This window comes from Passer domesticus, chromosome 9 (genome assembly GCF_036417665.1).
Source record: "Passer domesticus isolate bPasDom1 chromosome 9, bPasDom1.hap1, whole genome shotgun sequence".
Classification (NCBI taxonomy): domain Eukaryota; kingdom Metazoa; phylum Chordata; class Aves; order Passeriformes; family Passeridae; genus Passer; species Passer domesticus.
Window position 1 is genome coordinate 39133119 of NC_087482.1, and position 26543 is coordinate 39159661.

General features: G+C 41.4%; 1 protein-coding gene across 5 annotated transcripts in view; it reads left to right on the forward strand.

The window, feature by feature from the left end:
* Window positions 1-26543, forward strand: part of PTPRG (protein tyrosine phosphatase receptor type G) — a 391280-nt gene that overhangs the window by 328560 nt on the left and 36177 nt on the right. For all 5 annotated transcript variants that reach the window (XM_064432899.1, XM_064432900.1, XM_064432903.1 and 2 more), the window contains one exon: window positions 20192-20283. In XM_064432899.1, the coding sequence (XP_064288969.1) occupies window positions 20192-20283 (92 nt within the window). The remainder of the gene's footprint in view (window positions 1-20191; window positions 20284-26543) is intronic.

Here is a 26543-nt window from a genome sequence, read left to right on the forward strand (position 1 = left end):
CTGATCCCATTGCAAATGTTTGTACAACCATGTGAGGAGCTGGATTGTGAAATAATCCATGTTTTTTTTAAAAAAACCTTTTTAAAAAAATGAGAGGAGTTTTCATGTCCTGATTTAAACCAGATTAGCTCCCAGTCTGGTTGATGTAGAACAGGACAGAGCTATACCAGCACAACTGAGGGAGCAGCACAGGGCAGGAATGAGAAGGATGGATGGGGATGCTCACCCCTACATTGTCCTCAGTGATGCCTGAGGACACATCCAGGCACCTGTGCTCATCTTGGCGATGGCAGTGCCCCAGAGCTTGTGTCACCACAGGCACTGAGGAGAATTGACAAGGACAAGAGACTTCCCTTCTCCCTGGAGACGGGCAGCTCCCCAGGGGGACAAGGGTAAACGTGGAGGTGAGTGGCATACCTGAAACTTCTGCAGCTTCCATCTCTTTTTGTAGTGCCCAGCTGTGCCTGGCTCATACTGAACAAGGCATGCCGTTGTTTTCCTCTGGGAATGGCCACTTTTAGTCTCATATGTTGAGGGGTGGGGACAGGGCAGATCACAGCATGGTAAATGGGATGCAGCCTAGCCTGATCTGGAGTCCTCTGATCTGCTCTCAATCCAGGCAATGCAGGAAAAGCACTTCAGCTCTTATCAGGTTGCGTGTGATTTTGCCAGTGCCAGAGGTAAAGATACTGAATCTTGGGCCCTTCTGTGTTTAGTATCTCAAAATGCTGCTCATTTTCATTAAAGGGAGCAGGCCTGTGATGAGCTCCCTCTTATCCCACTCTGGGGATCCTCATTTTCTCTGCTGACGTCAGGCACTCACTTTCAGGCTGGATGCTCAGGGCAGCCTCTGGTTGCTTGTTCTGGCTGTTGGAACCGTACTTTCAGCGCTCATCATTCTTCCTTTATGAGGAAAATCAATATGAAAACTTCTCTGGAGGCGTCTGTGCTGTTTCATCCAGCAGGACACAGCCTGGGGCAAGAGCCCCAGGTAGGGCCCAATACCAAACCAGAGTGTGCTGCTGCTGCTGCGCTTCACGGTGTTGGCTCAGGGGTTTTATTGTCCCCTTCTGCAGGGGAGCTGAGCCCAGCTGGTCCCAAGGCTGGTGGGACACAGGGCTGGGGAGCTGAGCCCAGCTGGTCCCAAGGCTGGTGGGACACAGGGCTGGCTCCGTGTGGGAAGGGCTGAGGCAGAGGAGCCCAGGACCTGCACCTGCAACCATCCCTCCCCAACTTCCTGTTCCATGACCATTTCCCAAAAGTCTACTTTAGGGCCTTTCTGAAATCAAGGGAGTTGTCAGTTGTTATGGTAACAGATCCCCTGCTGCTCAATTGGCCCCAGATGCCCATTTGGGCTTTTGAACAGACTAACTCAGGCTCATTAGACAAAAAAGAGAGAGAGAGACAGATTTGCAGATGGAAAGTTGCTTTTTAAGCATGCTGGATGATCTGTTAAGAGCTTGACTGTGGAAAGGGGCATGTTCTCTCATTATCTGCCTGTTACTTTTACTCTTTTTTAATTAACACTAGGTTTAATTTTTTGTCACAAAACAGAATTCTACAAGATCAGATTTCCTTTCTGGTGTGGCCAATAGTGGCCTGCCATTTTAGAAACCAACATATTTTGTCATGAGAAATAAAAGAGGTTTTTGCCAAGCTTAAATGCAGATCAGCAGTAATTTCCAGAACTATCAGCATATTGACAAAGCTCAGAAAATAGTGCTTTTAAGTCTAATTGTAGGGCATCAGGACCAAAATCAATAAGCACATTCCAACCCAGGAATGTCCCATTTCAAGGAAATAGGACTGTCTAGATTTTGCTTCAGGTTTAGACCTGAGCCACCCCACTGGTGTTAACAGAGTGATTCCTGAATAACTTCTGCCAACTGCAGCAGACTTTGGCATTGTAAATTTGAGTCCACATGACTGAGGAACCTGTATCATCTTAAATAGGTTCTCAGGAGTTGCAATTGCAATACCAAATTTCTTCTTGCTAGATATTTGAAGCCAGCTTCTTCCTGTGTCCCATATGGCCAGCCTTCATCTGAATTTCATGAATCAGTGTTCTCCTCTCAGCTGTCCTGTAAATAAAAAGCAAATACAGTTTTATAGCAGCCTGATGTATCTCCAGGTGTAAATAAGAGAGGACTCTGGGTTTTTTTATGTGATTCACCTTTTCTGCAAGGAAGATTGTTGCATCAGGTGGGGCAGGCAGGGCTGTTAGCAGACAGGGAAGGCAAGTGCTTGAGTACATGGAAGGGGTCTGCAAGGAATCCGTGATCTTCTGCCCCCATTGTGCTGCAGATGTGAGGGGCCTTTGGTTTAAATTACAGCAAGAGGGAAACTTGGGCTGGACATTAGAAACAGGAAATGATAGGAACGAGAATAAAGTGGTGGTCTGTGGAATTTCCATCATTTCTAGGTTTCAGGCAAGATTAAGAAGCTCCAGTGAGCATACACCACAGGAGTCTGATCCCCCACAGGAGCTTCCAGGCCTGTTCTCCACAGTCCTGCAGTGCCCCCTTTAAAGCACACGTGGAAGTGTGAGAAAAGAGGAGGAGTGGTAGAGTGTGATAAATTGCCCTGTAAATCACAGGCTAGAAGCTTTCCTGTCACTCTTAAACTGAAGCTTATGGGTCAGTTGCGTGAACATCTTCCTGCAGGCACTTTTATGGATGTGGCCACTGACCTCGGTGGAAGCCTCGATGTGCATCACCTTTATTTTGAAAGATAATGTCAAGCATGCAATCATGAGTCACACAACAGGACAATATGTGCTTTGGGTGTGGAAGACTAGAATTCAAAATATCATGTCGGTGACCTTGAAAACTCCCAAACACAAAAAGTATAATTTTTATTTTTAATTTGCTATATGATGTGTCCCATAAGAGCTGAGACATTCATGCTGTAGTTTGCCCCAGGTGAAGCTTATGCAAAAGTATTGGCAGCAAGTTGGAAAACTACTGTTGATACCTCTCCTCAGTGCTTTGTTTAGAGGTGTAGCAGAATTTCCTCAACATTTCCAAAAATACCTTCTTCTGCAGAGAGAGCAAAGGAGAACGGGCAAGGGCAGCTGAGGTCAGGCAAGGAGGGATCTGCACAGCTGCAATCGATCTTACTGTTTTGTCTCTGTGGAACTAATTAAATGGATTAATTGCAGACATATTTTTTTCTCTGAAAATGCCTTCCCCAGTGCTCTTGTAACAGTGAGGTCTGGAAAAAAAATGAACAAGATTTTATCTGTGCAGTTGCTGGTTTAATAGTTTTCAATGCATAAGTTTGAATAAATAATTTTAAAATATCAAAATATTCTTATTAATCTCCATTAAGAAGAGGTTTTTGAATGCTCAGAAATAATATGCCATGAGGAGTGTGGGTTTTCTCATAACTACAGTGGTAGTGGATGCCAGGTACCACTGGCATCTCCTACTCATCTACTGGGTCTGTTTTAAGTTACTGTAGAGGAAACTCTTATGCAGCTTTAAAATTTTTGAAATCGGACTTTTAAAGCTGTGAGATATTTTAAAAGGTGAACAAATTTTACAAATTATTTTTTTCTGAAATTATATCACTTTATGAAAAGAAGGCTCTATTAAGAAATTGTTGCACTCTTTCTGTTCCCCTTCCAGCTCAAAGAAACAATTTGCATCCTCATTGTCAATTGATCTGTTGCTAGTTAATTTCTTTTCTATACTATTCTTAGTATGTAAGAGTATGTGTTAAAGTGTATGCAGGTATCTCTGGAGTAGATTCGCTCTCATAAACTGGTAGGTTCAGAGCTAGAGCAATGTCTCAGACAAACTGTGAATGAAATATCCTATAATACAGCTAGATGTACCCTGAGGGAACAGTATACCTCTGCTGTGAAACTGTGAATTAACCACAGCAACCAGATAAATTATATTTTTTCTCTCTCCTTGTAACCATAAAATATAGCTATTGAAAGGCCCTATCCTGTCCTCAGTCCCATGGCAGCATTTGGACTAACATTAGCACCAGCTATTTCACAGCAGGATGTAGTCTGAGTGTAAAATTATAGGGTAAGAATATTAAATCAATTCAGCAACCTTAGCTGCTTGGATAAATACTGGGAACCAGCAAACTAGTAAAACAATAACAAGCAGGGGTGAACTTCATTTTACTGTTCTTAAAACCTGTGCAATTTGGGGGAAAACAAGGCCTTGGAATGCACAACACGTTGTGCTGCTATTGCAGATGTTGCAAGTACAGGAATTCATTCATTTATTGTAGAATGCTGAGTTGGTTGGTTTAAAAGAAAACAGTTCCTCTATTGCTATAAACAGCATGTGTTTTACTCTATTGACTTACAAGGTTAAAATCCATTTGAGTTCCAAGTTTTAAGCTGAAACAGGCATAGGCAGCATGCCTGGGTCTTGATTGGTGGGTTGTTTCATATTTTGGAAACCCCGTCTTCTCCAAGAAAGAGCAAAACCTTTTTGAATTGTCCTACAAATTTATAAAGTATAAATGAGCCAAATTTGAATTGTAAAAATATCATTAATGTTAAAAAAAGTCAAATAGACAGTTCTTAATAATGACAAATGTTCTGTTCCCTGAAGGTTCAAAATTGTTTTATGTTTCTGATCAAATTATTAGATAAATGGATGGATTTCTGCACAGTGATTCACTCCCTACAGCTATTTTTTAACCACTATCAGAAGGTTTCCAGTGAGTGCAGGTTAAATTCCTCACATTTTGTAGGAACCACATCATCATTAAAAATGATGATCATTTACTCTCTGGAGTCTTAAAGTTTCCTAACTTTGTGTTCATCTGCAACAGCAACTGGTATTGCAGACATGAAGTGAAAGCTGGGGAGAGCCAGTGCTCACACCTGCCTTATTATTTCAATTTATTTTGTTGGGTTTTGTTTTGCTTTTTAATAAAAGCTTGGGACATAAATGTACCACCATAGTAAGTCTCTGCCCATTTATACAGCTCCTTATTTTTGAAGCATTCAAGTGTGCTGTTTCAATCAGGGAGTAAATGGGTTTGCTTTGCAGGCTCAGAAAAGCAAACTACAAATGTTGGTTTAGTCAGTTAAGGCTGAATCTGGACTTTATCCACAGAACCAACATTTAGAAAACAGCAAAAAAATATTCTCCTGGCCTAGATATCATTGCAGGCTTCATACTCATATGAATGAGCTGGTTTTCATCACTTTCCTCACTTTAAGAAGCAAACCTTTTAACTTAAAAGGGTTTTTCCTGCAACCTTTATTTTTCAGCAGGTTTTTCTGTAGGTCTTGTGTGACAGAAGTCATGTTTTCTGCTAATACCTTGTCTCCCTACAACTGTACAATTGTCCTGTGTCCTTGTTCTATTTTTGGGGACCTGGAGGGGAAGGGAGAGAATGATGAACAGCTTTTCAAGCACAAAGGACATTTACTAGGTTTACATCTGCCACAGTTATTCTGAACATGTTTATGGTATGGAATGGTTTATAAACTTTATATTTATTTGCAGTAATTCCTTATTAGAAGAAAAAAAATTAATAATTAAAGGACACAATTTGCATGCACAAATCGCCATTGTTCGACTTGGGTGCTATTTAATACTGAATCTATCTAGGCAAAGCAATTGTCTCTGTGGAGATCAATCCTAAAGAATAAAAGAGACGAAAGGTTTTTTTAAATAATTTGAGCAAAGAAAAGATTGTCTTCTTTTTCCTGAGACCGTGGAAATACAGTTTCTGCTTTCTAAGGGAAAATACAGTAATTAGGAAATTTGCAAATAGAAATTAGCCTCTGTTGGTCTTTGTCTTTATTTATATCATTAAATGTAGTCTTTAATTAGCATATATATTATTCATGTTTCAATATAATCCATTTTAATAGTCCAAGTTCAAATATAAAAATCAAAATGGGCTTGATGCACCCTATTGTTCACATGCAAAGCAGTTAACATAGATGTAAAGATATGAGGTGAATTGAAACATCCATATTTCATAAGGATGCAGTCTACGTTTTCTGAAATTATGGCTTGAACTCTTATTTTTAACTTTTTCTCATTTGCATACATATTACTCCCTGTTTAAATGATGTGTTAATTCTATTCATTAGACTTCAGTGTATGCTTCTGACTCTCCTGATAATCAAGCACAGGTCCCTGGAAAGCAAATTATGGACTTTCATGTTGCAAAACGCATTGTAAACGTGACATTTATCACTGCAAAGCCAACTCCTGTGGAGCACTTGGCTGCAGTCAGGAGGGCAGAAGCCTTTTTCTTCTGCTTATGGTAATGATTGTCATCTGTGGATAAGGAGCTGGCACCAGGTCCCCAATGGCTCTTCAGAAATGGTTGGGCACTTCACAACTGCTCCACAGTCTCGATGGTAAAAATACAAGTTCAGTTCTTTGAGGGAATAATTTCACTCAGGTCCTCACACAAACAGCATCAAGAAAATGGGTGGTGAGGAATTTTCTGTTCCGTATAATGTGATTGTAGAGACCAAGATGGAGGTACCTGACCTAGATGGGCTCTGTACTGTCTGAAGTGTATTTGGCTTTCAGAGCCAGAGCCTGTGGCTGAGGCTTTGCTGTGCATCCAAAATATGCTTGTACTTCAAAATCTGGAAGAAGAAAGCCCTGAAAGCAAAGCACAAAGGTGACAGCAGTATAACAGGGTTCCTTTCTCCTTTCTCTGGTTTACTGAGCCATACCCTGTTGTGAACGTGGGAGGAATCTGTGGGAAGAAAAGGGCCAGTGAAATAGTATTGCAGTTAGGTGCCTGCTGTTGCATATTGATTTGCCAAGGCCCTGTCAATTCATCTCTTTAATTCTAGGTATAAAAGCGTTGTTAGCCCAGTGGCAAACCCAAGGTGATCATTTTGGAAGGTTTTATGCTGATGGGGTGAGCTCTTAATGGTGCCACGTAGGGAGTTGCCATGTGTGCTCTGATTAATAAAAAAAGTTGATGGGAAGAAGAAATATTTATATTGACATCTCTATGAGGAAATCCCTGTCATCTTTAAAAGCCCGTAAGTATAGTTTCCACCTGTTTTTTTGCAGAGCCTGGACCTTTTCAAAGGCAGTGCTGATGTGCTGCAGGGAATTAGTTGAGGTCTTTGTGATAGCAGAAGGTGAGAGTTCACCGTGTGGTTTTGTTAGCCACAGAGCTGCAGAGAACAAGTCCCCTGTTGTATAGCTTAAAGGTTCAGGTGGAGACTACTAGAAAGAGACCTGTGTCCCTGCAGCTTGGTTTTATTCAAAGTGTAGAGAATAAGGGAGCAGAAGAGATCACTGCATTTGATGCACATTCTCAGCTGCTGCTTCATCTTCCTGTGTCTGGCTGTGTAATCTCACTCTCAGGATCTTTCTGCATGAGGAAACAGCTGGGCACGGCTGAGCACAGGGGAAATGATGCCATTTCACCAAGCTGCAGCTGGGCCCATGGGGCAATGAAGAATCTGTGTGTTAGTGAGTTGCAGTGCTGTCTCTAGGGTCTGAGTTTGCACTTGGATCCTCTCTTTCTTTACCAATGCTTCCTTGTGCTAAAAATGTGCAAAGGAATTTGAGCTTTACACCAGCATTTTTAAAACTCTTAAACCCATCTGCAGCCTTCTTCTCTTTCATTCCCTGGACAGTGAGTGTTGAGTCCAGTGGGGCTTCTGCACTGTACAGCTGGGACAAGCTGTGCTACTTTCTTGTGTGATGAGCACAGAAGAGGATTCTGAGGAAAAGGGACTTTAACCTTAGCCCAAGGTTTAAGGTTATCCACAGTTCTCAATATTGTGTTTTGAGTTTTGTTTGTGTTTTATAAATGTGGAAAGTAGGCAGTTCACCTTTTTGGAGAAATAAAGTAGGGGATAAGTATTCCTCTTCCATCCTCTTTCCAGCATTTTTTCCCTTGATGTGCCAAATACAGCAATTTCCCATCCCAGAGAGAGATGTATTGGCAACCTCACTCTATTTTGTTCTGGTAACTGGATTAACATTGACATTGTCATTGCTCTCCAGCAGTCTTCTTATATTCACTGAGCTTTCTGTAAAGAATGAGTTAAATACATGTGAGTTTAACACTTTCTGTTACAACTCATGTTCTGTCTTGACCTTCTAGACCTCACATGTTTTCTCCTTTCAGAGTTACTTGCTGTATCTGAGATCTTAACATCAGTGGGCCATTTTGGGAAATTAATATTAATGAGATGGCTGCTGATTGCATTGTGTGGGTAGAAACAAATGCTTTTATAATAAATGGAATTTAATATTAATTGAGTGATTTGGAGTTAAAGCAGGATGTAAAGTGACAAGCTCATGGCACAGCAAAATGCCCTTTGCAGGAATCCAATTAGAAGAAGGGAGCAGCAAATTCTATGCAAACTTGCTATAATCACACAGGGGCAATACAAGAGTGGAGCGTAATTTGGAGCCTGGGCCCTGTCCCCTTGAATGTCTCATAATTTCCATGAATCAACATTTAGCTACTATGTGGTGCCAAGTTTGCATTATTCAGCTTTTTCCTGACAGTGCTGCATCCCCTTGCTCCAGACCTTCCTCTCCAGAGGGAGACAGTATGTTTTGCAATAAAGGACTCATCAATTAATGCACTGTCCTGCTACATATCTGTAGGAGAAAAATGACTCATTTGTTAGCCTGCTGAAATTACTTTGCACTGAAAATCTTCTGCTGATGTAACATGCTTTTGCCTGATCACTTGAAGCTGTTGCCTTTGCCATTTCCTCAATGAGGATGATCAAGAGTTGTCCCCTTTCCAAACTGCAGTGTTTATTCATGATTTGGAAAAATAGAAGGTTTGCTGAGATGTGCTGTAGATAAATGGCTAAGTCCTGCCTCAAGAAACCAAGTGCAGTTATCAGCTATATCTTGTGTTATAAAGAGTCATGTATAGTATTCATTGAGTTTGAATTGTTCAAAAATAATTTCTCTAAATATTATGTATTGTTTTCATCTGGCAGATGGAGTTGCAGAAGCTGCTATAGCAAGAGTTTGTTTGTGGCATTTCAGACAACCTGGGTATTGTGTGAAATTGGCTTAGCAAGCCTCTAAAAGGAGGGTGCAGAATGTAAAGTGAGGGTGTAGGAGTGATAGCCAGGGCAGTGCTTCCAGGCTGATAGAGAAGCATGTGGGAAGAAAAAAAAAACCAAAAAAAAAAAACAAGGAGCAAGTCAATTTATCCATTCTGTCAAAATGGCTATGATCAGCCAGGAGGCAAATGAATAAACGGATCAACAAGTATTTCACACTTGTGTGTTCTCGACAGGAAATCACAGATCTCAAACCAAATGTCTGGGACAAAACTACCAGAAATAGTGGCAAAATACTCTGCTGTTTAGTCTGCATTTTCAATGTTTTTAGCTCACAAAAGTCCTTGAATTAAAGCACTAGAATAAAGCAGGAACTTGTTACTACATTTCCCAGATATGAGCAGAGATGAAAATATTTGGGGTGGTTCTAACAGCAGGACCTCATTCCCCACTGGAATCTCCCTTTGCTGCACACCTGGGTATGTCTGGTGGCCATGGTGATGGCTGCTGTCTTTTCTTCTCCCAAGCTCCCAGTCTGATGGCAGCCAAAGCACCACCAAAGATCACATCTGAACACAGAAATGAAATGCATAAATATAGCAGGAGGAAAATGGATGTGGATTGCTAGAGGTGCCAGAGCTGAACAGCTCACCTGAATCTACTACATTCCTCCAGGACACTGTGTCTGCCAGAGCAGCCCCAGCCCTTCATGAGCTTCAAGAAAAGGAAATGCAGAGCCAAGAGCTTGTGTTTAATTACATATCTGCTTCTGAGCAAGTGTCTCGTGCATCCAGGCACATTTCTTCATATCTTAAGAAACACATTTTTCCTAAGATGTGAACTACAGTTCTTGTGGGGCTCTTTTCTCCTTTTCCCCAGTCCCACATTTATCAACATTGAAAGGTTATCAAGCACTTAATAAAAGATAGGTTTAGAGTTTAGAAGTAGTGCAAATAAAGAGAACAGTCCATAAGTAGAAAATACATTAAACTGTACCTGGTGTTAAGGACTCTAATAATTAACACAGGTTGAGTGAATTTCTCCTGTTTTGCTTATCTGCAATGAACTTTTGTCCTGAATCAAAATGTTCTGCTCCTGTTAGGTTAGTAGCTCTTTCTACACAGGGATCAAGACAAGAAGAGGGCAATGTTTTATTTGCCTCAGTGTGTGCTTAGTGCAAAAGAGTTTGTCATGAGGATGAAACCAGTTTCTATTTTTCTGTTTCTAATTTTCAAAATAATTTCAACTTAGTTTTTTTAAAAGGAAAATCTCTTCTATATCTGTTACTTTATGATTTTTCAATTTTTGGCTCTTCTGTGTAATAATTAGAAGCCTGCTAATAGACATTGTGGTAACTCTTCTGGCATGCCTCATGCTTTGAATCCTTTTTGTGTAATAAATGTATATTTCCGTGGTACTGAAATTCAAGAAGCTTTGAATGGGTTATAGGCCTGAAATTTCCAATATGTCCTTTTCTTAATGAATATTTAGAAAAAGGAGCTCTTCCTCTCTTTATTTCATGCACTCTCAGAACCATGCTTCCAGTTCCCTCTGCCTCATGGTGTAGTGGATTCTACCTCTGTTACTTGCTTATAGTATTTCTAGAATTTTTCTTATGGCTTATGTGGTCTGTGGAAGTGGTAGCTTAAAACATACATTGTTTATTTCCTCAGCTTCTTTATTATGCCCATGTATGCTTGTACTCATTTGAAAGGAAACCAAGTCAGAACTACAGTTTCATAGGAAAATTAAAATAAAAGCAGAAAACACTGTCTTAAACTGACAGAGTCAGGATAGAACCTGACATCCTGATGGTCAGGGTGGTGGCAGCAGTCTAATTAAATGGTGGCTGCAGTCCTGTTGAAGGGATAGATGTGGTTCTATTGAAGTGCTGATCCTGTAGAAGGGTCTGGTCTTCCTCTGAAGGTCCAGTGGTGGTTATGTAGCTCTTGTCCTCTGGGAATCCTGTAGGTAGTTCTGCTCATGCTGTTCCCAATCTCACATTATACCCAGGTAGGAATGCTTGGTTCTTCCCACTGGCAGAGCATTTCACAATGGGATGATGTAATTTTTTTGAGTAATTCAATAAGATCTTGATTGCCCATTAAGAGAAGACATCCCTCAGAGGGAGCTATCAGGGATGAGTCATGGAAGGGATAAAGAACACTGCCTCACCTGCTTTTAAGGGCTTATGGAGATGGTGATAGAATACATACTTTTGATTGCATCTTACATTGTAACCTAAGACAATGCTTAATGCTGCTGTCTGATTTTTTGGAATTAATAAGATTTTTCTTGTCGTCTAATTATCTTGGCTTTTTTTATGTTGTTGTTGTTGTTGTTGCTATTTATCTTGTAGAAACATTCTCGCAGAAAATACAGTAGTTTAAGGCAGATGCTACTGGGAGGGTTCTGCTGATGTGGGGACTTTTCATTGTGATATGTTAATTGATGTGGGTCTGTGGTGGCTGACTAAGGGAGCCCAGTGGGGATGTTCACACCACTCTGGCTGCCTGATTTAACCAGAAACCACTTCAGCAAATGCTGCTGTGCTGCACGGCTCTGTTAGTGCAGAGCTGTGCCCAAGGTGGGGAGCCCACACACAAGGAGTGCTGCAGCAGTGGAAACTCTCAGTACCTGGGTGTCTCCCTGGCATCAGGGAGGTGTCCCTAGGTCTCACTGGGGTCTCTCCAGAGTGAGGTAGGTTCCTCATAGTGCAGCACAATACCCAGCATGCTAACTCTCAGTGGTCTGGCTCAGTGGTTGGCAGTGTACTGCCCTGATATTTGTGTTTCCTTGTCACATTTGTTAACCTTTGAATGCAAGAAACTCATTAAAGCAATTCCTCAGACACACACTCCAGGCTTCCCCAGAGCTCTCCACTCAGGTGCTGATTAGCATCAGCAACTGCAAGAAGCAAATCTCCAAATGGGTTGATTGATAGTGAGATTAATGAGCCTCAAGATTTCTGTCCAGGTTTATTATTGGGAGGCTTACAAATCTTTGCTTTCAGTGAGATGGGTGGGGAGGAAGGACCAGCTGGCTGCCACCCAGTCTGCCTGTATTAGTGTGATGAGGTGATGGACATGGCCCTGTTAGAGCACCAGCACTAAGCAGTGTATTTTCAGTGTTCCTATTATCTACCAGGTACTAAATGATTTGCTCCTCTGCTCTTGGTGCCAGCTGCTCTTTTCTTTTCCTTTGTGCTGTGCTTCCAAAGGTGTAATGCCATTTCTAATTGTGTTCTAAACAGAGTTAACAGAGAGACCATGAAATTTTTGAAGTAGCCATTTCTTTTTGAAGTGGCCAGTAAAAAAAGCCCACCCTCCAAATACTCAGTGATTAAGAGAGAAAGGAAATAATCACTCTTTTAATATTTATCTTGGCCCCAGATAAGCTAAATATGAATTATGTCCAGCAGTGTTGGGAATTTTTCCTAGTTCTCCCATGCAGTTTTAGTCCAGGTGCACAGGGACACATGTGTTGAGAAAGATGAAGCTTCCCACTGAGTATTTCATTACATTTAACAAACTGGCATTTCTGCCTGAAGATGGGCAGGGACATCAAAACTGAGGAACAAGCTGTGCTTAAATTTTTACAAGACTTTTGTGTTAGATTCCAGGCTGAGCCTTGGGTTACCTAATGTATCTGTCAGTTGAATGTCCTGATGTCCCATTTGGAGGAAGAAAAGAATATTTTTTTTTTGTAAAGGCAATAGCAGAACTCTTCTGAGAGTAATTAGGCAGGAGTAATGAGGGACATTTATGTGAATATTCTGAAGAGACACTGCTGTCTCTCTATTTCTGTTGTACAGTCCTAGGCTGGATCATCTCTGTTTTGGTTCTCTTGTAACACTGTGTCCAATCCAGAGGAATTATACTTTGCATTTAAAATTACTTGCATTTTAATGTCCCAGCGTGTGACCCTGGTTTTATTCATTCTTTTCCTAACATTCATCATCCCAAATGGAATTCATGTCCTGAAATGAGAGTATCAAGTATACCAAATTTTGAGATCTTGGAGGTGCTACTAAGAGCACCTCTCTAGTAAGAGGCAATCTTCATTGATTGCTGTGGCTCTTGTGATTATGGAACAGCTCTTCACTTGCTTAAATCCAGCTTTCTTTTGTGAGAAAGTTTTAAGGCTCCTTTTTAATATTACATGATGTTTTGGGCATTGGAAGCACACATTTTATAGGAAGTGCCTGAGGTATTATTTGATTGGAAAAGGCATGTCTTTGTTTTCCTCTGTAATTTTCAAGCCTTTGTTATGAATGTTGCATTACATAAACACTTGGCTCAGGGAGAAGAAAATTAATATGGTCAGGCTTTCCTTTGGTTTTTAAAGCTGTGCCTAATTTTAAACCATTTTAAGATACCACCTAGAGGTATGTCTACCTGATTTTTGCCTGAAGACATGAAAGTTCTGAGTGGTAATACAGATAACCAAGGAGCTTGTTCTCTTGCAGTAGAAAATAGTGATGAGTAAACCCATTCAGTCATCTGTAAAATTGCTGAGTGTGTCCAAGGCAGATGTTGTGGGTATTGATTAAAGCAGGAGCTGAAGGTTTGGTGCCTCTGGCCCTGTCAGAGGTCACCGGGAGAGTAATTAGCTACCAAGTGTCACAGGGCCAAGTGGCCTCACAAATAAGGTTTCACCATTGCCTTTGCTGTTCTCCAGGGACACCAGGGTGATGGGACAAGGAAGCGTGGAAAACGTTTGTGCTGAGTTAAACTAAGACTTAACCACATGATTTGCAATTAAAGAGCTTTCTAAGTGCATTTCTGCACTGGCCACCTGGGTGCTCTCTGGACGTGCAGCTGATGAAGGGGGAGGACATGCAGGCAGCCCATCTGGGAGTGTTGTCATTTCTTTACTGTTTAATTATTTTAATACCCTAAAAATCAAGATGTCTCACATAATACCTGAGTTCAGTGCTGTATGTGATATAAATGGGTGTCTGGGCCCTGGTGCAGGATAGGATCTCAGAGGATTGGGAGAAGAGGATTTTTAATTTTGTGGAGAGCTGTGTAGTCAGCTGGCAAATTTAGGCCATAAATATTAAATTAGCTGTCGTTTTGTGTCAGAAATCCCTAGTCTTGTTTGCAGATTAGTTTTTCAACTGGACTGTTTTAGTAGTGGTGCGTTCTTCAGCAAAAATACTGTCTTGAAGTTTTGTCCACCTTCTCTTTTTTTGTCTTTCCACCTGCTGTTTCCTAGCCTTTTTCCTGTGTTTATTTCCCTACAATACTACAGAATATTGTGGTTGGATGGGTGATTAGCATTTGGAGACTCTTGTGGATCTGTGTAGGTCAACTCACTAATGTGAAAAAGCACTTCTCCTTGCCCAGAGCAAGTCCCCTGAAACAGAGTCTACTTTTCACTGCTCTGTCTAGGACAGCATGCCAGGGGCTTGGCATGCCATGCACTTCTGGAACTACCCATTACCATCCAGACCTCTCCAGGTTACCATGTCTGGGTGATACTTAACACTGCTCAAGAATATTTCAGGCAGAAACTGCTTTGTGGGGAGAAGGCAAATGGTCTTCAGGAGGGATCTTCTGGAAAATCAGCATTACTGTGGGGAAATTTTCCTTCTTTATCAGCTATCCTTTATTCTCCTGGTTTTTATGCATTCCTGCTTTGTACATCCTCCAGCAGCTCCAGTTTGGTCAGCATTCAGTGCCACTGCTCCAGCATGGCACAGGTTCTTTTATAACTTGGCTTTTGAATTATGGTCATTAGGTATTAAGACCTGTGAAGGAAAATAACTGTAGAAAATTAGACCAATATAAGCTGTTTTCTGGCCAAAAATAATAAATGCACATGTCTCTCTGATACAATGAATGTAATATCACTGCTCCATGCTGGTCACTTATTCATATTCATAAGATCAGTGGTTTTCATGTGGTTTTCTCTCCTCTTTTTCTTCTTAACGCTTGAGTCAGTTTTATTGCTCATAAAAATCAGTGACTGATGACCCCAGCTAGAGCAGTGCAGACTGCAGACAGCTGTTGTCCAGGCTCCCATCCACTGCTCTGCTGGTGACATGGTCATGATTTGCAGCACTTCTGTTGTTCTGAAGTCTGTGCTCTTTTCTGAGGAGTCATTGCCAATTCTGACAGTGACAAATGCTTGCCAAGGAATAGTGAAGCTAGTTTAAAGTGCAGAGCCATGTGTTACTAGTACACTTGACTGCATACATACTCTGGTTCTGGTGCCAGCAGAAACCAACCTTAATTGTGTCTCCTGAAAAACATGCAAAACAGTTCAATGGGAATCTGAAGCAGCTTTTCTTCTATTCAAAGTGAGAATGAATGTACAGAGGTAGTGAAAGGGGGTTGTTTCCTGTCTTTACGTCCTTGTTTAGGAGTTAGTTGCAGACACCCCCATGACGGAGGAGCATGGGGAATGAATGCCTGTATCCAGGTTGCATTTGGTAAAGACTAAGCCATGTCCTGTGCAGCCTGGTTTAGAGGTCCCTTACAGATCCTAGTCTGACTCCTATTCCATCTTCCCTGTTCTTCCCACCAGCTAGAAACTCTGTGTAAAAGTAGGATGGCCACAGGGTCTATTGGCCTCTTTGTTAACAAATGAATATTCTGCAGAGGTTCTGTCTGTGGGAGGCTGTTTCTGGATGAAGGGTGCCTGAAGGACAAGATTTGCCCTGCTCTGATAGTAGTGAATAGACCTGCAGGACCCTTTCAAGCATTTGCCCCCAAACTGGCCATGCTTTAGCAGGTAATGACCCAGGAAGAGAGCCTAGAGCTCCTAGATGCTAATACAAAAATAAAGTAATATAAATCTGTCTGGCCTTGGAGAGGAAATACACACTGCTTTTTGGCCTTGAAGAGGGAATACACACCAGCCAACATCAACACCTGGAAAAAGAAGAAGTGAACAAGGAGCAATGAATGTGCTGGTAGCTTCAGTGTGAGGCAGGGGTGATGCTCTTGGGTATCCTCAGAATGTGAAACATTCCCCTTTGGTTTTTCCTGTCTTCAGCCACTGTCCTGGTGGCTCCAGCCAGCCACTGCAGAGGCAATTGTTTGTTCCTCACCATAATCCTGGCTCCTGCTCTCCCTGCCCTGGCTGCCCCAGAGCTCACAGATCCTGCCTGTCATCACAGATCAGGGGATGCTGCCTGTGCTAGCCCCAGCACAGAGGAGTAAAGGCCAGGCAGTGCCCTTGGAGCAATTCCCAGCACTCCCATTGTCTGTGGCTGATCTGTGTTTGCATTAACTCTGAGGCACTGCCTTCTACACAAAAATGAAATGCATCCATACTTTCAGGCCATTATGTGAGCTAGTTCTCCCTCTTGCTTTTGGAGGAGTATAAGGGAGAAGCTGCTTGAGCTTCAGTAACTAATTACCAAGGAAACCTGTTTGGAGTGTCAAAATCTCACAAGGCAGCTCTTCTTATACAGAAGTTAATCTGGTATTTTGCTCAGCAGAGATACAACAAGCATTTAACCCAGCTAATCAAGACCATCTTTTTGCATATTTTAATGTTTTCATCTTAGTAATAAGGTGCTGCTGCTCTGGAGTTTGCTTTCTGTTAGTTGGCTTTAGTAACTCATAGCCAGTATCTCTGCAAAAAGATTCCGGGCAGGGGATGTTCTCCCTCCCATTGTCTTTGCATTCCAGACCCTGCCTCTGCTGCTTCTCTGGGGAGATGCTAATCTTGCAGTGTTTTACTTCTGCATTTGGGTCCATATGTGACAACTGTGTGTCTGATCACCACAATCTCGCACTGTTATTGTACCCCGGGGAAAGAGAGCCACAAAAACATATGGGGCTAGAGAAATTGGTGTGCTTCACTGCTCACGGGCATATTTCAGAGACAGCAGACTCTTTGGTATTTCACAGAAAAGATATGGCTCCCCAAAATCTTTTACAAGTGAATCAAGGTTGTGATTTGTTTTTCTCAACCAGTACTGCAGAAATGCAACAATTATTCTAAAATTAGTATTTCAGTTATTAAGATTTTAATAATACTTTATGCCATGACAAATTCCAGTTGTGCATTCACTATGGACTGCTTCTATTAGAAAAAAAGGCCTGTTATTTATTTTCTGCTGATAGTGTTGGTTTCCTGAGCAAATGGGCATGGATATGCAAACACCTGCCCATGTGTTTTTTAACACACTGGGGTTAAAAGTTACAGACTGTTGTTCTTATATGAAAGTAGGTGTAGATGTGCACTTTGTCTAGCCCTGCATCCACTCCCCTCTCTCCTCTCTCCGGTGGCTCGAAACAAGCAATTTCCTGCTCTCATCCTTTTCCTTTATCCAGCCCTCCCCATGTACATGCTCAGATTTACTGCAGCCTCTTGTAGCCTTAGCAACTGCTGCCACTTAAGGTTTGTATCTGGAGGAAAAGGTAATGGGGAGGGGAAATGCCAAGGGATAGAAAGGAGCATCCTAAACTGGAGGAGGAGGCAAATACTGAATTGTGTGAAATGCCTCTCAGTACCCTTGATGGCAGCTATCAGTATTTATTACTATAAACCAGTTTCCAAAAGGCTCCACTTGGTGCCAGGTGTTTTCTTACTGAGGAAGAATGGACATTATCCAAACTGGAGTCATCTGCCTGGCACCCCGAGATGTGTTCCCTCCTGGAGCTGCACAGAGGAAAGATACCAGAATGGGAAATAAACCCAATAAGCAGAACTTGCTGAAAAATTCAGTCATTCATTCAGAATTTGTTAAACCCATAAAAGATCTCTTAAAGATCTGAAACAAGAAGGGGTCACTGGGACAGGGATGCAGTGGCCTCTGTGCAGTAAGCTCAGCTGTAGAGGCTAACCTTAGAATATTTACAGCTATTATGAACAAGTGGAGGGAAAACAAAAAGTTTGAGAGACATGTCTTCACACTATGCAATATTGTAAAGTAATGAAAGTGCTGCATCACATCTGCATATTAGACAGGAGTGTGATGTTTGTGACTTGAGAAAACCTTCAGTCAAAGTCTAAGTTGTCTGTCTTTGCAAAAGAGCTGCAGAAAGTCTTCCAGGACTAAAATGTAGACATTTTAATTGCTAATGATTGTAGCAAACTTTACTATGTGAAATATTAATTCAATATATTGTTAATCCAACATTGTGCTCAGCAGAGTTGTGCTGGGCTAGGTATTCAGCTATTGCCATCATGGGCCTTAAAATATTGCACAGTGTGATTATCTGACACATTTACATGTTTTGAGGCTATTAAGAAAAAGCCATCTTATGACTGTGCATAAAAACCTTAATGCCAGCCTTTCAGAGCCTCTGAGAGTATAAAATAACAAATTAACCAAAAAAAATTGCTTTTCTTCAATATCATCAGCTTAAAAAAATCCTGTAAATCCCTGCATAAAGGTCTGTCTTTTTATCAAACACCTTTTTAAGGCCTTCATTACCAGGAGAAGCCATTCAAGGATTTCTGTAGTATTGACTCAAGGGAAAGAGCCCCAAATACATCAAAATCAGGAACATTTTGCCTGCTTCATATTCATAGTTTCTTCTTTATGTGTGACTGATTTATTCCACTGCGTGCCCCCAGGGTGTTCATTGTCCAAAATAAAGGCTGCCAAAAAAAATGAGAACAGGGAGCAAGTGGTGAGGCGGGGGGAGTTCATCCCATGTTTTTAAATGCTGTGAGACTACTGCACATCTTGCATCCTCGTGTGTAAATTCACCTTATGGTGTTTCTTAACAAAAGTATACTCACTAAATGCATAACTTCAGCAGAATACAAGCCATCATACCTGAAAATAGAAAGCTGCTCCCAGACAGTGACTCCATGCTGTGAAATCCACTCTCTCCTGTATTGTCTTAAGTTGTACTTGTGCTGCCATAGCTTGTGCTTGCATTACAAAGCACTGTGCCTGTGCATTAGAAAGTACAGATGCATGGAAAAGAAGCACCTGTGATAATTTAGATCCTGGTTTCACCTAAGAGAGTGGTTTGGTTTTCAGCGGCATTTTTTCTCCCTGGCGCGGATGGATGTTGGAAACAAAGGCACCACAAATGACTTTGCTCTGACGATGGGCTCTGCATGGAGAGCACAAAGCCTGAGTTGCAGAGCAGCAAACTGCAGGAACTGCAAGCAGCAGCCTGGAAGCCACATGTGCAATTATCTTTGAGCAAGGGAACCTGCAACTTGGCAAAGGCACAGTTCACCAGGCCCCCACAAACTTTGCCCAGGTGTTGAGGAGCAGTTGAAGGGTGACAGTGAGGGGGATCTTTCTGCACTGGGGAGCTGTTGTTTAGTGCCTCGACAGATGAGAGCAGACCCTTCTCCTGCCACAATAGCTGCTCACACCAAGCAAGACTCATTAAATATTCAGTTCCAGCCTCAAGCAGCTCATTAAGTCAGCAATGAGCAGTGACGCTGGCGTTGGAAAACCCTGCCTCAGTTAACATCACCATGCAGAGTCTCCCTGGATCTCTTGATGTTATTCTACTCAGTACCTTTTCTGTGATGACCAGCTTGTGCTCTCTGCTTTGCATTAAATACAGGTAAAAAAGAGTCAGGTGGATTTAAGTTCTGCTCTTCATTGTAGGCCTTTTTAGAGAGGAGTCCTGGGGCCCAAGGGAAGTGTCTATGGGATTTTTGTGTACCAGCATATGTAATACAAGTTAGCAGGAGGAGGATGGGATGAAGGTTATATGGCATTAGTGTTAAAAAGCAAACAAACAAAAAACCTTAATGTTTGAAAGATAACTTTCATAGCAGAACATCATGATATGAAGCAGTTACAGATGCTGTGGTGGTTGTTACACTACAGAAACTTTTAAAGTAAGTGTATTTTCCCTGGAAATTGAGTGTACTAGGTGGATTTGGGTTTGAATTGTATGCTGAATGTGTTTCTTGTGTGCAGAATTCCTTTCTGAATGATGTATTTGAAACCTGTTTTGCAGCCACTAACTTTTATTATTATAATTTCATATTCAATAGTACTTGGCAATAATGTATAGAGGCATTTATGATGGGTGAAAGTCAGATGTCAGTGAACTAGAGCACATCAGAATCTGGAATAAGAATTGTAATTGTAGAAAACAAACATGTTTTCGTGTATCAATGTTTTAAAATTATAACATCTGAAAGTATGGAACAGAAATGGAGAAACAGAACATGGGCAAAAGTTTTTTCAGAGAGCAGCTTTTCATACCCTGAATCTATTTTTTTTTCCTTTAACAGAAAGTGTTTTCAGACTGCTCATTTCTATGTGGAGGACAGCAGTTCCCCCCGTGTGGTCCCCAATGAAAGTATTCCCATTATACCTATTCCAGGTAAGAATGGCTTAATCTCCTGTATTTGTGCTACTTGGAGTCTGGATTAATTACATAAAGCAGGGAAGGTTGTGCTTGTGATAAATCATGGGGTTTTGGTAGAAATTTGTTCTATCGGTGCTGCTTCATTTAATTTAATGTGCTTTGTAATGGGGCTCCCAGTGCCAATGCTGTATTTTTCCGTAGACACCTCTCCCACTTAGTTTTAATAGAAATTTCAGAATAACCTTTGCAAAATGTCAAAAACATGAGTAACAACTCTTGAAAACACTGAGACGTTGCATCCAGGGTGAAAGCAGCTGCTGCAGCAGGGCAGGTTGCAGGGGAGGGATATTCAGTTCCACTGCTCTCTCGAGACTGGGGGCCTTGCCCCCACTTTCACCGTGTGTAGAGGTGGAATCTGGGGCTCTCAGAAAGGACAGTGAGACACAGGGATAAGCAAACAACCTCAAAGTCCAAAGCCATCTGTTAATTTGGTATTAATAAAGTTACCAAAGGTCAAATTCTCCTCTCAGCTATAGTGAGAGTTATGCTGGGAGCAGAGTATAGCGCTGTGTTCTCTTCATGAGGCATTTCCCTGGGGAATTATTAAGTGCAGGATGCAGCTGCCATGAAGCTGTGATGACAGAGAGCAGCTTGGTGTTACCGTGGCCTTTGCAGCCGCTGCCTTGTTTGATGATGGTCAGTCTCACAGGCAGAATTAAGGTACCAAAAATGTTATATTGACCTCAGTCTGTCAAAGGCTTGTACTTGTTTTTTGAAGGTGTTTTAAATTTCCTTGTCATATTCTGTATCTGCATCATCAATCTGGGATTCAATCTGTAGCTAATTAGGTTCATTTTACAAAACAACATTCAGAGCTTTTTCTGAGACACTGAAGAAACTTGCTTCCTAGTAAAGTGAGAGTCCAGTTATATTTTCCTTGATTTTATTCAGTAGACATGTGTGACTTATTTCTAGAAAGAGTCTTTCAAAGTACCCATGGGAACTAGTAGAAAAGGTCAGCTATTACATTCCTGCAGAAAGTGTTAGGCAGTTTGCCTTGCAGTCTGATGCTGTACCACTTAAAATAAAGAAAACGTGCTATTGTCCCCTCTCCTTTCTATTGGAAACTAAAATGCATGTCCTGGCCACCTCACATCCTTAGCAAGAAGTCATTCTTCTTTGAGGTAAAGGAGGTGACAGGTTTTAATCTTAGACAACCAGTGATTATTTTTCACAGAAATACTTAAATAGGTGGAGAACCCTGTTCTTCCTACCCTGAAACCAAGAGGAACAAATGCCTGTTGGGACTGCATGTGGCAGTCATTCAGTGGTCCCACCATGCCTGCTCTCCTGTGGTACCTCCTTGGAGCTTCTGGGGAAGGGCAGGCTGGACTAAGCTGGACTCTGGTACAGCATAAACCATGGGAATTACGTCTACAAGGCACTGGAAGGAGGCAAATTCTCCCTTCAGACAAAAATCTCTTTGGCCAATGTGTACTATTTTTACTGTAACTGAGACAGTTTTTTTCTTAGATATAAGAAACCAGCAGAAAGCTCCATCTTCTCATACTGCAGTGTGTGTTGTTGAGACAGTGGTTCTTCCCTGTTGAACAGAGATGTTTTGATGGTCAGTCCATTAAGACTGGAGTGCATTCATATGAATTGTAGTGTAGGCTGAGGAAGTTCCATTAAAACCATGCAGGCAGCAGGTACTGTCAGGGCAGCATGTGCACCAGTGCTTCTCCAGCAGCCATTCTGGCACACAGCAGAAAGTGACTGGGAGCAGAACATTGTATTTGGGGACATTTCCCATGAGTAGAGTAAGCCAGGCTGTGAGACCACAGCAGTTTTGTGATGCTACTGTCACTGCAGTGCTCCCTGTGGTGTGCTCAGCCTCTAATGCTGAGAAAGAGCTGCTCACCCCTGATAAGGGGCACTGCAGATTAAGGCATCCCCTGAGCAAATGCTGGAGGACACCTTGACCAGCTTTGTAGTTAAAAATCTGCAAGGATTCCTCATGATCCTTAAGGGACATCAAGAACTGGGCCTTAGAGGTCGCAAGAGTGAATCCAACCCTTGAATTCCGAATCTAATGACAACATTTTTGTGGATATAATGGATATAGAGAAACATCTGCGTACAGACATCCAAATGGAGATTCAACTTAATCTGAAGTTGAATCATGCCCAGAAAACCTTAAAAGAGAATGAACTGGTGAATTTGAAGATCTTAACACCGACATTAAAGATATTTAGGCCACCAAAAGCCAAATCACCCTCTGTAAGTGCCTCCCTCTGTGTGTATTACCTATTACCTGTACAGGGATAATAGTTAATACATGGATACTTTCAGCCATGAGGCTCAAGTTAGTAGATAAAAATTCCAGCTATGTTGGCTTTTTCCAAATATGGGAGATACTGCCTTGAAAGATGTTGAAGCTCTCGGAGGCATTTGCCTTGTTTGGAGGTGTAGAAGTGGGCTGCTTTCCCCCATATACCTGTTGCTAGATGACATTCTTCCCTGACGTCAACTACTGCTCCCACATAGACAGCCCACTGAAATGCCTTAAGAACATGAAATGACAAAATTCTCCTTTAAACTGATGGCATCTGATGAAATTACAAGCCTCTGAACTTTTCCTCTGGAAGCTGCCGCAGGCTGTGAGAAAGTCTTACTTGCCTTGTTGATACTAGAAGCAAAATGTAAGTGGTATTTTCACAGAAACAAGATTTTTAAAATAACCTTGTTAGGTTGTGAAACCCCATCTTTACAAGAGGAATTTGCCTAGGTCCCTGTGGGACTGTGCCTCTACCTCCTCCAGTTCAGTGGACCAACTTCCACCCTTGGATAAGAGCAAGCAGCCACACTGATGGCAGTTTAGAGCAGCGTGGCTGAAGATGTCCAGCAGGTTTGCCAAGACCCATCTCAGCCCACAGTGAGGTTCTGGGCAGAGGGAACTGAGTGGGTCTGGGTTGGCTGGTGCTGCCCAGGTGTGGGTGGCTCTGCCACGTGCCTGGGAGCCAGGCACAGCGAGGTCCTGACACAGCTTGAGGTTTCAGAAGAGCACTGGTGTCTCTGTGTGCCACTCTCTGCTCCGTGACGTGTTGGCACAATCAGAGGTAGCGTTGGTGTTTATTTCTGCACGATGTCCTGCTCTTGTTTATGCAAACCCTCTGTTTTCTCAGGTATATGAGCTCTAAATCAGACTGCCAGCTACCTGCTATAGGCAAACAGTTCAGCCTTTCAGGTGTGACATCTAAAAAGTCTTCTTGCAGAGGAATAATTTTATCCATTTTCTATTTCACTTCCCTTGGCTACATACTTAATTATTGTGCAGGAAGCCACATTGCCCATAGGTGTGTGCCTATCTGCAAATTCTCTCTGAGATCCAAATCATTATCATTATTCATAATTATCTGCACTGCTTGATCTGGAGAAACACAGGACAAAGGAGTTATCATTATCTGAGTCACCCACTGGATATTACATCTGAGGTATGAATCTCAACTCACATAAGCCTTGCACCTAACAGTTATGCATCTGTAATCAATGGCAGATTTCTGAGAACTCCCCTGCCATTCTGCCCAACAAAATTAATTCTCTGTATCTTCTCTCTCTGTTTCCACGCTCAGGTAATTTTAGCTTGGATCTCTTCTATAAAACATTTGCTCTTTGCAGAATCTCATTCAGCGAAGCTGCTCCTGCTTCTGTTTGTTTGGTCTTCCTGTTGCTGGGTCACTATCTGACTGACTTTCTGGATCTTTCTGGACTTGATCCTTTCCAGTAGAGTCAGGAAAGTAACCTGATGGGAAAGCTCAAAACTCTATAGTTTTGACCATTGTCCAGACAAGTACAGATCATAAAGAACAAAACAGCTGGCCAATGCAGCTGATACATTTACCATATTTTCCAGAAGTATTTAACATCTTATATTTTCACTATAAGTAAAATTTCTCAGAGGTGATGCAAATCATTTCAGTGTCTAGACTACAAGAGTTAAGAAACATTTCCCAGTTTCCAGATAATGGTATGTTCAGTTTTAAGTTTAAATGACAGTAAATTAATTTTTAACTTGTCATGGAGTTTATTTATAATGTATTTTAAAAATCTAGTGGCAAAATCTGATAGAGGAATACTCATGATTCTTGAAGAATATCTCAGTATGGGTGTACAAGTCCAGGAAATAGAGGAATAGCAATGAAAAGTTGCTTTACCACCTCACACCCACCAGGGGATGAAGGCCAGGGCACCCATGACCCTCTTTCATTTCCCTCTGTCTCTTCATGGTTACAAGGAGTCCCATCATGAGTCCATCTTATTAATTCTTAGCTCTTCAATAACTTGAATAGTGCCTTGAACCTTTCCTGACAAATGTCAGGGATCAGACTTGATGTGTTTTTTACAGGCTCAGCTGCTGTGTTCTGGTAGCATCCACCCTTTGACAAACTGTTTCTGTTAGGACACAGTAATGAGTATCTCATTTGACAAGGAAACTGCAGGTTCCCAGCACAGGTATCTCACTGCTGTCTGCTGAGGTGTGGCTGTCTCAAGCTGCATCCCCAGAGCTGAAGAGCAGAGCCCAGGGTGCATCTGTGACAGTGACAGTGCACTGAGCACAATGAGCCTTGGGAGGTACAGGAGCTGCAGCCCAGGGCTTCTTTCTCAAGGGCATGAAGCTCTTCACTGAGCACACAGGTGGTGCTCTTCATTCAGCTGCTTAAGACTTTTATTTCTGCTCTCTGCTCCCTGTGGATTTATGTTCCAGCACCATATTGTGAATTGTACCTATCTTCAGCTTCAATTAAATTCATGAACGCAATATGGCAAACACAGCCATCCTCTGAAGCCAAGAAAACATCAAGGTATTTTAGGGAACAGCCACCTTCCTTTTACTCTGGTACCAACCCTGCTCCTGCAGTAGTACACTGTAGAATTTATGGTATGATATCTAGTTGTGGTTCTCCTTGTGGAGGCTTCAGGGGTTGGCTACAACACAAAGAATGTGGTTTTGTGGTGGCCATGTGAAATGCAGATAGATCCTTTTCTGAGAGCTGTTACACTGGGAGGCAGAGCCCTGGAGTTGGATCTTCATGGGCTTAAATGTAAGGCTTCTGTGTAATTCATGGCAGGACTAGGACCTGAAGATGGAAATGTGTGAGATTAAAATGGTGTTCCTTAGCTGGCAATACCAAATAAGATCATGTTAATATCTGGGCTAAGGGAAAATTCACATTATTTTATTCTCTTGGACTGAAATTGGCTTTCTGCTTAAAGGCAAGAAGTGTATTGCTATTACATTTATAATTAATGATAACCTAATCTTTGTACAAGCAGATTTAAAGTGAGCTCTTATTTTGACACGTATAAAATTTTATCATTAACATCTTTATATTCCTGACTGACACATGGCTAATAGCATTGTAGTAGATTAAGTCTTGAAGCAAGAGAGATGAATGTAGCTTCAGAATTATACAGGTGGTTTTTCATATTCTGCTTTTTCATATATCTTCCCTTTATCAAAAGCCTGCCCTTGTGTTCATTTGACTTAATTATAACAAATAGATAGCAATTACCTTGCTGAAAGGACTCCTGTTTTTCTTTCAGCATGCCCATCTTTCCAGGACTTTCAAATGTGTTTTCTATGCCTTTTCACTTTGAAAGGTGCTTTTCATTAAAAATAGTACTTCATAAATGCATGATTACAAAGAAGTGAGCAATAATGAGGAATAGTGCCCACAGTAATCAACTCTTAATGAGTTCTTATTCATCTTAATTCATTTTAATTTATAATTTGTCTTAATTATTGAGGTCAGTGACTTCAGGAGAATGCCACCCTTAAGAGATCTTCAGCAGGTATTTTGATGTCCTAGAATGAAACCTATTGCATTATAGTAGTCTTTATAGTATTTATGGAGATTTGATGTCCACAGAAGGCAGAGACCTTCTCAATACTAAGGCTTTTTAATTACTTTGTTTTATCATAAATTAATTGATACTAACGTTATACAAATAAAACTGTTGTTATATTTCTGGAAACTTTTATACAGCAAGTAGATTCAATCAGTCAGAAAGATTAATTATTCCAATTGAAATACAATGGCTTCAGTTGCATTCTTATTTTAAATAGTTATGTAAGGAAAGCCAGTATAATGCAGAATTAAAGGCTCTGACAATATAAATGTATAATTCAACTGCATTAAATCTAAAATGGTTTGAAGAAAACTGGGCACTGCCCTGTTTTACATGTGGAATTACTTGTAGAGTCCAGTATTTGG